This window comes from Pistacia vera, unplaced genomic scaffold, assembly GCF_008641045.1.
Source record: "Pistacia vera cultivar Batoury unplaced genomic scaffold, PisVer_v2 Contig1495, whole genome shotgun sequence".
NCBI lineage: Eukaryota > Viridiplantae > Streptophyta > Magnoliopsida > Sapindales > Anacardiaceae > Pistacia > Pistacia vera.
The window spans coordinates 396-9,976 of record NW_022195571.1 but is presented as its reverse complement, the minus strand read 5'-3'; the positions used below and the strand labels follow the sequence as shown (position 1 = coordinate 9,976).

The 9,581-nt window shown below is 35.9% G+C and overlaps 1 protein-coding gene across 1 annotated transcript; it reads right to left on the bottom strand.

The window, feature by feature from the left end:
* Window positions 1–2,114: 2,114 nt before the first annotated feature.
* On the bottom strand, window positions 2,115–5,446 carry LOC116124119 (probable LRR receptor-like serine/threonine-protein kinase At1g34110; the record flags this gene model as incomplete). The annotated part of the gene is made up of 2 exons (XM_031409824.1): window positions 2,115–2,497; window positions 2,659–5,446. Coding segments are annotated over 2 exons (3,171 nt in total), but the record flags the coding sequence as incomplete, so codon positions are not given.
* Between the last annotated feature and the right edge of the window lie 4,135 nt (window positions 5,447–9,581).

The window sequence follows — 9,581 nt, the reverse complement described above, 5'->3', positions numbered from 1 at the left end:
AAGTTTAATCTGCACGAATTTGTTTCAGGTATCTAAAACATTCGTTGATAATGTCAAATATAATACTTTCATGATTAAACGAGAATTACACCGTCTTCATCTAAAATTCATGAATCTAATTCCAAAATCCTGAAGCACTAAGGATGAAGACATCTCAATATGAGGGTGGAAATCATGTTGAGAAAGGCATAGGGTTTTGTTCATGTGATGTTTTTATGGCCCTATTGCCAATTGGTCCATAGTCCCTTGGAACTATTTGTGTAGGAACATCCCCTTTGAAGATGCACCAAAACAAGAGTCAAAATGTCCTCCACCTTTCTCTTTTAGCATTATACTCACATATTTCCTGTGATCACCAAACAAACAAAAAGAAACCGTAATCATATTTTCTTCATATGTTTTATATCATGCCCTGTCAGGTTAAGACACTGCACCTGGATATTGGATTTTGCTTTGTTTTGTACTTCAGAGGAAAAGTATGTGAAGTAGAGTAATGAGTTAGTGATTATTGTATCTTCTTTTTTGCAGAAAAATTAAAACATAAGTGTGGACCAAGAAGCAACTGAAGTGAGGGGAACCCAAATCTATACATGTGGGGGAGTGGGAGGGAGGCATGGCCCTGCTTCTTCTTGTCTCCTTTTTTCCCTGCCTCTTTGGTCCTACTTCCACCATGTTTATTTTTCAGTCGCTTTCTCCATCTTTTCCCCTTTACTATATTTTCTCCATTTTTCACCTCACATGCAAGTCCCACTCCTATTTTTCAGTGCTTTCCATACATTTTTCACATCCCACATCACCAGTTACTTTGCAACTCATAGGGCCTGTTTTGAAATATGATATTCTGAAAAGTTATTCTAAATAGGATAGGATAAGATTAAATCAAATAGGATAGGATTCTGAGAATATGTTTGGTAAAAACATTTTCTGAAATATTTAGTTTATTTTTTAATCTCCTACATTTGTTAATTTAGCTAAACATCTCTCTCCCCTCAATAATAAAAGTTTATAAATTGACAAAAACAGTCATACTCACCCAACCGACAGTCGTCAGAATGGTGTACAACCGGTTGGATTATGGCCGGTCGTGCGTTGATCTGGCTTTTCCCGATCAAATCTACCATGTATTTAACCGGAAACGGCCAGATCTACGACCAGAATTTGGCCATCGTGCATCACTCTAGCGCCGACGGTGGTTACTGGCGACAGTGACTTAGGTGGATGGGAGTGTTTTTGTTAATTTATAAACTTTTATTACGAAAAGTAATTATATATTTTGAGTTGAATAAAATAGGTTCACAAATATGTTTTTACTCTTTACAATAGGATAAACAAATATGTTTTTACTCTTTACAATAAGATAGGATAAGATTTGAAAAGTGTACCAAACAAGCGATATTTTCTGGTAGTTCAATATATTTGTCACATCTCACATCACTTATATGCAGGAATTTTAATATATTTTCACATTCCATATTACCCATGTGCAAGAATTTGTTTCTGGGTTTCACACACAGATCTCCAATGAACGCCCTTCATTGAAAATGTATCTATTTGATTGATATGACCCAAAACTATAAAATTGATCTAAAGACCTGACAATATTATTGATAACGTGTGTAAAATATTCAACAATGTTGAATAAAGTTTGAAAGAAATTATTAATGGTTCTTACTCTTTCTTCTAGATTTCAAGATGGTTCTACAACTCATGATAGCATTTCTGTTTTTTGTTTTCTTGTATTATACTTGGAATATTTTCCCTGACAATGTTCAACCTAAAATCAGGCTGAGATTCTGGTGGACTTGGAAATGTTTCTGAGTCTCCTGATTTCAGGCAAATATTCAGGAAATGAGTAACATGATATAGGGAAAGAGAAAAAAAAACATGGTGAAGTTGCACCAGGAAAACAAGAAACAAACAAAACACGTTGATGATTCTAAAACTGTACAAGAAAACCCCAAGATCACCATCTAAAGCTGCTCTTCCTCCTCTCATTTTCCTTGGTTACAACACTCTCTTTTATCTTGGGATGAGAAAGAAACTCAATTACTAATGTTCTTGAAAGAACTAAAAAAGTAAAAGAGCCAAGAATTATAACAAAACTAACCAGATATCTAACTTTGATTTGAGGACTGTTTTATTAGAGGTTGAGAAGTCTTGCCCCATTCTTCAGGAGGGCTCTTCACCTCCATTAATAATGCAATGACTTCCTTCATTGTCGGTCGCTCTGCAGGCGAAGAATTCACACAGAACATTGCAATGCCTAGTGTTTGAAGCATTTCCTGCACTATTTGATCCGGTAAACCTTGGAGTTTGGTATCTAGAATTGATACCGCTGGTTCGAAGCTTCCCATTTTCTTTTTCACCCATTCGACTATATGTTGCCCATCACCCACATGGGACTCGACTGCGCTCCGGCCACTTAGGATTTCGAGCAAAACCACTCCATAACTGTACACATCACTCTTCTCGGTTATGTTCATGGTGTATCCATACTCTGCAATGTTGATTACACAATCATGTCAGATATGGAAAAGATAACTTATTGAAAGCTGAGCAAACATGAACAAATTTCTTATGAATTTCCTTAAACATGTTAAATTGATTATATGAACTGAAAAGCATATCAAATTTAAAGGAAATGAACAAGGTACTTGCCTGGGGCGATATAACCATAAGAACCGGCAACTCTGGACATCACGTGGTGGTAATTTGGGGAGTTCATCAACTTTGCCAATCCAAAATCTGCTAGATAAGCCTCAAATTTCGAATCTAGAAGTATGTTATTGCACTTGACATCTCTGTGAAGAATAGCGGGAACACAGTCATGGTGGAGATAAGATAGACCCTGAGCTGAACCAACAGCAACCTTGTACCTCGTCTCCCAATCCAAGTTCCGATTTCCTTGCAACAGCTGTTGTAGATTACCATTGGAAATGTAGTTGTAAAGTAGAAGCTTAACACTTTTATTGGAACAATAACCAAGGAGCTTGACAATGTTTCTATGCCTAATGTGTCCAAGAATTTGAATTTCAGCGGCAAAAGAGTCAACTGGTTCTTCATCTCTTTTTGTTTTCCAGAGCTTTTTCACAGCAATCAAATCCCCGTTGGGCATTTCAGCCCTGTAGACGACCCCAGAACAGCCTTTGCCAATTACATTTTCATCTTTCAGGCAACTCAGGATGTTGTCAATAGTGAAGTTGAGTTTCTGGAAGGGAATGAAAGTCCATGGATAGGAGAAATCTTCAGCTCCGGAAGAAGAAGGCAATGCTCCCGATGATTTCTCCACCATGTACCTATGATTTCGAGTAACTAAAATCCATGAAGCAATAACAGATATGGTCACTGAAGCCAGGATCACTGAAATCAAAGCTATAGTTTTAGCAGACTTCAATCCATTTTTTCGAATGAGACTTGAAGAACAAGTAGACCCATCGGTGGATACGCACAGATTGGGGTTCTGAAGATATGAATTTGAAGATAGAGTTCTGAAAAATGTTGTGACAGGAATAGGACCTGAAAAGTTATTGTAGGAGATATTCAAGGAAGTGAGACTAGTAAGGGAACTCAGAACTTTGATTTTTCCATATAGCATATTATGTGAAATATCGAGCGATTGCAACTGTGTCAAGCTAGACATTGTTTCCGGGAGCTCTCCTGTAAACGCGTTTGAGCTCAAGTCCAAACTGATAGTTAAGCTTGTCACATAACCAATTTCCGGTGGAACTGGACCGGATAGGCTATTATAGCTCAAATCAAGCAGAGTAAGTTTCTGCAAATTCCGAAAGGATTTCGGAATTGACCCCGTAAGAAGATTGTTGTTGAGAATGAGCTTGCTCAAGTAACTGAAGTTTCCAAAACTTTCAGGAATTTCCCCTGTAAAGCTGTTTCTACTGAGATCAAGCTGTTCCAAATTCACAAGCTCCCCTAACTGAGATGGAATTTCTCCAGTAATGTAGTTATTGTGCACATCCAGTAGCTCAAGAACTGTAATATTGGAAAACTCAAAGGGCAGACCACCAGAGAAATGGTTCATGTACAAATCAAGAAAGACCAAGTTCTGCAACTGACCAATCTCCTTCGGAATCTGCCCGGAAAGCTGGTTTTCCCCCAGCCTCAATCTCACTAATGACTGACAATTCGCTACACTTCGCGGCAATTCTCCAGATAATGAATTCCCTAGAAGCAGAAGCTTGCTCAGCTTCTTCAAGCTGAAAATCTCCTCCGGTATTGACCCAGTAAGCTTGTTCCTCGAAAGATCAAGAGCATATAGCTCTGTGCAGTTGCCAAAAGAGGACGGTATCGTTCCCGACACTGCATTACCCCACATAAAAAAGCTCTGCAAGTACTTCAACTTACCAACCTGCCATGGAATAGCACCTGATAATTGATTCTTATCAAGCTGGAGAGCTGTTAAGCTAGAACAATTACTTAACTGCCATGGAATCAAACCAGTGAGCAAATTATCAGACAAATGAAGCTGCTCAAGAACCCCTAGCTTCCCCAAGTCACCAGGAATTTCACCAGAAAGATCATTAGCAGAAGCATCAAACACAACAAGTGCTGAACAATTCGACAACTCAGCCGGAATCGGTCCAGACAAAGCATTGCCCCATAAAAGCAAACTGGTAAGTTTCTGCAGCTTACCCAGTTGAGGGGGTATTGAACCAGTGAGCTTATTCATATGCAAATACAAGTTTCTCAACTCCACACACAGCCCAAGTTCAGGAGGTATTGAACCAAAAATCTCAGTATCATAAAGAGCTAAAGTTTGAAGATTGATTAAGTTACCAAACGTAGGTGGAATCAGACCAGAAAGTCCAGTGGCTGCAACTCCAAATGTTGTGAGATTTGTGAGTAGTCCAAGCTGTGGAGGAATCTTTCCTGTTAAATATGGATTGCCCCCAATTCTAAATTCTTGAAGAGAAACAAGAGACCCCAATTGAGATGGGATTGAACCATTAAGCACATTGTCTTGTAAGCAAAAGACTTGCAGTGAAGTGAGGTTGGCAAGCTGAGGAGGGATTCTTCCGGAAAGTCTATTGGAGTTCAGAAAAAGAAACTGAAGCAATGAAAGCTGGCCGAGTTCCGGAGGAATGGAGCCAATGAGGGAGTTTGAAGAGAGGTCTAAAAGGCGCAAATGAGTGAGCTGGCCAAAGGAAGGAGGGATGGTGCCTGAAATGTTGGTGGAGGACAGATTAAGGAGTTGAAGAGAAGAGAGAGAGGAGAGCTGTGGAGGTAAAGAAGACAAATTGAGGAAAGTGTTTGGTAAAGAGAGGGAGATAACTCTGTTTTGAGGAGAACAAGTAATGCCTTGCCATGAACATGGAGTTGAGCTTGAAGGGTCCCATGAAGAGAGGATTGAAGAGGCTACTTTTGTAGAAGGACCAGCTGCTGAGAGAAGAGAAAGAAGAGCTTCTCCATCAAGTGAAAGTGAAGAAACCAAAGTGTTTGTAAAAAACAAAAACAAGAATGAGGAAAACAAGAGAGAAGAAAAAGATGAAGAAGCCATAGAAATTAACCAAAAAAACAAAAACCAAAAAAGGAAAAAACTTTGATGGCTAATGAAGTTTTAAGAAATGGGGTTGCTGAGAAAATAAAGGTTAATGTAATGGTGGAAGTCTTGGTAATAGTGAAGAAGATAGTGAAAGTCCACTCTTGGAGACAACATGCATGTGAAAGAGATAAAAGAGAATGCTTAAGCTTCACACTAAAGAGTTGAACTCAAAACTCAAAACTTCACAAAAACAAAACAAAGATAAACTCTTTAACCTTCAATCTTCATCAATGGAGGTTTCTGATCAAAAGATCTTCGATTTAGCAAGCTCTATGAATGCATGCATGGAACTCCACTTTCACGCTCATGCATGCCATGAAATGTATACACAAAATGACTAAATGGTTTCAGAAGTGGGTGGTGGTCACGGCGGCGGTAACGGTGGTGGCGGTGGTTTGAGAGTTGAGAGACTGGTGTGTGTTGAGTTTTTGAGAGAGTGAAGAATGGGTGAATTGTCTTGTTTTGGTTTTGGTTTTGGTTTTGGTTTTGGATTTAAATACTTTGAGAGTTTAATTAAGATTTTTAATGGAGGGCGCCACTGCTTTTTTATTTTTTTTAGTATTTAATTAAATTTTATTTTGATTTTACTTTTTGAATGGCCCAAGTTGCCCTTCGTTTTGTTATCCAGTGAAGAAGCAATGAAGCTTTTAAATGTTTTTGGTACAGTTTCTTATACCATATCACCACCCCTTGTTTGTCCCTACTTCTCCACGTGTCACAATCAGAGGGATTTCTACAGCCAGGTGGTTCCAGAGAAATGTACCCTGATTTTGAGGATGTCCAGGATCTGACGGTTAAGGCTACTCTGTGTAAAACTAAAGTAACTGATCCGACGTTCAGGCTTTGTCCTCAACTGGTAATATTTTTCAGCATAAATATTATCATAATAAATTGGTTTGTTGTATATACAATTGCTATAAAATGAATCAAATATATAATTTGATTAACAGAGTTAAACCGAATCAATAACATTCCTAATCCAATAATACAACCATACCCAAATAAAACACAATAGTGTAGTTAAGTCGAATCGATTAATAAATACATTTTTTTTTTTTTTTTTTTTTTTTTTTTGTGACTGGGGGTGTGTTAACAGTTACATGCATCCAACCAATTTTTAGGGTCCTGAAGTGAAAGATTGGGATTGGATAAATCCCCTCGTGGTCTCCCTATTAATGCGCTAGGCGAACTTAAATTCAAGAACTTATATTGAACATTTTACTCTTTATTATCATGACATCCAATGTGGTTTCGAATTGATAATGTTATCGACTAAAAACTTAAGAATACCCAAAAGACATGGGTTGAAATGAGAAGAGAAAGGAATAAGAGGAAGAAGGTGAAGTCTACAAGGTGAGGCAGAGTGAGTGTGTAGTTGCATTGGGAAAGGAAGAGTTTTGATGATAATAGCTGGGGGATTGTGAAGTAAAAGTGTGAGCAAGCAACCAATTCAAGTCTTTTATTTTATATTAATTTCATTTATTTTATTATTATTATTAATTAGTTTTATATATACATAATAAATTATTGGCCTTAAACGTGGCGATGTGTCATATTATTTAAGTTTTTGTTCAGGGTGGCGTGCTTTATAGAGGCAGGGCATCTTTATATTAGCTATGTAACAAATTCGAATCTAACATCTACACCCCTTATACTTTCAATTTTCAAAAATGTCATCTCCCATTCATTATTCGTAATGTAAACAAATTCTTCTTTAAAATTACATCACTTATCAAATGTCACATTAAAACTCATAACGATAGTCAATATCATAACACCTAACATCTTTGGATTTGCAACCATAACCCTTCATCAAAAAAAACTTTATTGAATTGAAGGACTCAAACTGTTTTTTTTTTTTTTTTTTTTTTTTTTTTTGTATGAGGAGGTTTCCAAACCAGCTTCGCGCACCTTAACTAATTCTTGGGACCTAAGTTGACGACCAATAAGCCCCTCAATAACGACCCTATTAGCGCCTATGAGGACTTAAATTCAAGAGTTTATAAAACTATTTTTAGCTCTTTTACATTTAGTCATTCACTAGTCACAACTCTCGTTCACTGGTGCTTAGGTGTGACAAAATCCTATTCCGATTCGTGTGAGTCATATTTAAACCTAAAGGTGTGTGTATATATTAGTTTGAAATCAAAGGGGTGTAGATGATATTTATGAAAGAAGTTTAATATAAAAGAAAATTGACAGTAAGTTACTGTGGAGGAGTGAATTAAGTAAAGATAAAAAGGATGAAATTACCGAGGAAGAGGAAGTGGGTTTTGTTTGGGAGTGGGGCATAAAGATAATAGAGAGTTTAATAAATTGGGAATAAATTAGGGCACACTTCACGATTAGGGTTTTTGATTTAGGTTATGTCTTATCTTTAATTTAGCCGCACCAATTCATCTTATACTCTTAATTAATGTTATATAAATTTAAGTTAGTTATTTATTTAGTAAATGGGTGTTTCTATTTAACCTTCTTTATTTATAATAAATTTGAATTAATTACCATTTCTTAAGGTAGAAGCATCATTAAACTATGCATTAATGAGTTAACTTGCTTAGGTAATCAAAGTTTATTTTTTTTTATATAAATTAAATTGATTATGAAAAAATAAAAATAAAAGGGGATTGTTGATATAAAGTGACATGAATATCAAAAAGAATCAAATTGGGAAAATAAAGAGATTAATTAATAAAGTAATTGTAGGGAGGTCCCAACAGTTCCCTTTCAAAGCACAAGACTCATATAAAAGGGTCCAATGTTTACTCGTAATCCGCCGCTAATCTTTGTTTAATTAATTCATAATATAAAACATTTATTATATCTAATTACTATTATTAATAAATAGTACTTGGATTTTTAGTGGGTTTGCCACAGTTTGACCTAGGATTCAATGTTTTTCGCTCTCTCTTTGTCTTAGAATTAATTAGGGATAACTGGCATGTCTTGATTAGTCAGTCCACTAAGATTTGAGGAGCTAAGCCAACCACAATTCCACAAGTGGATTAATTAATAATGATTAATGACCCCATTTTAATTTTAAATATAATTATTATATGATCTAACTGAATACAAATAGATAACTTAGTTTGAGAAATATACATTGTTCCACAAAACGTTAATTCATAAATTTAATTAAGCTTTATCGAGTTCTCTAAAAGAATACTCTCGTAGTTGGCGGTTCACTTAAGCTCTTAGGTGTATTACTCAAAAAGTCTTCAATTCGAATCTTCATAACTATAATAATGGGTAGCCATTGGAGACTTACATGACCGCTAACTTCAGGTCGGAGCTAGTTAAGATACACGCAAATGATCAGACACCCAGATACCAAAAAAAGTTCTTCAAAGTCTATTGTCCAACTTCTAGAAATTCATCTTTTTTTTTAATTAAAAAAAAAAAAAAAAAAAAAAAAAAAGAAGCCTGAGTTTGAGGGAATCTTTCTCTACTTATATTTTAGGGTTTTGAATTCATGGAGCCCCAAACCCTAATGAGTTTAGGGCATGCCGAGTATCTAAATTAAATGATGGGTAATGTTTGTTTATTATAAAGAAGACAAAAGAAGAAAATGCTACATAAAAATGAGGCTGAGGCGCAGCCTAACTATTATATATGATGAGGCTGTAGCTTTCTACTCTCTTACAAACAACAAAATATCTTATATATGAAGACATATTTTCTGGAATCCTGCTTCTATTTTATTATACATTCTTTAACATCATCTTTAAATTCAACACTTTCTCAACCTACCTATCAAGTCAAAAGATTTTGTTCCCACTATAAACGGAAATCATGTTTTATGTCATTTATATATAAAAACATATGTACTCCAAGCTGTTTATGCTTATATAGAACAGAGAGGTTTGTAAAATTATTAAACAAGAGAATCTTCTCATTATATCATGTAACAGGTTAAAATTACAAGAAAATTGTACTAAAAATAATACACATGTACAACAATTCATCCAACAAGGCTGTTACAATTACATGCCTTTGTTTCTATTGATTCTGACCTTGAAATAAC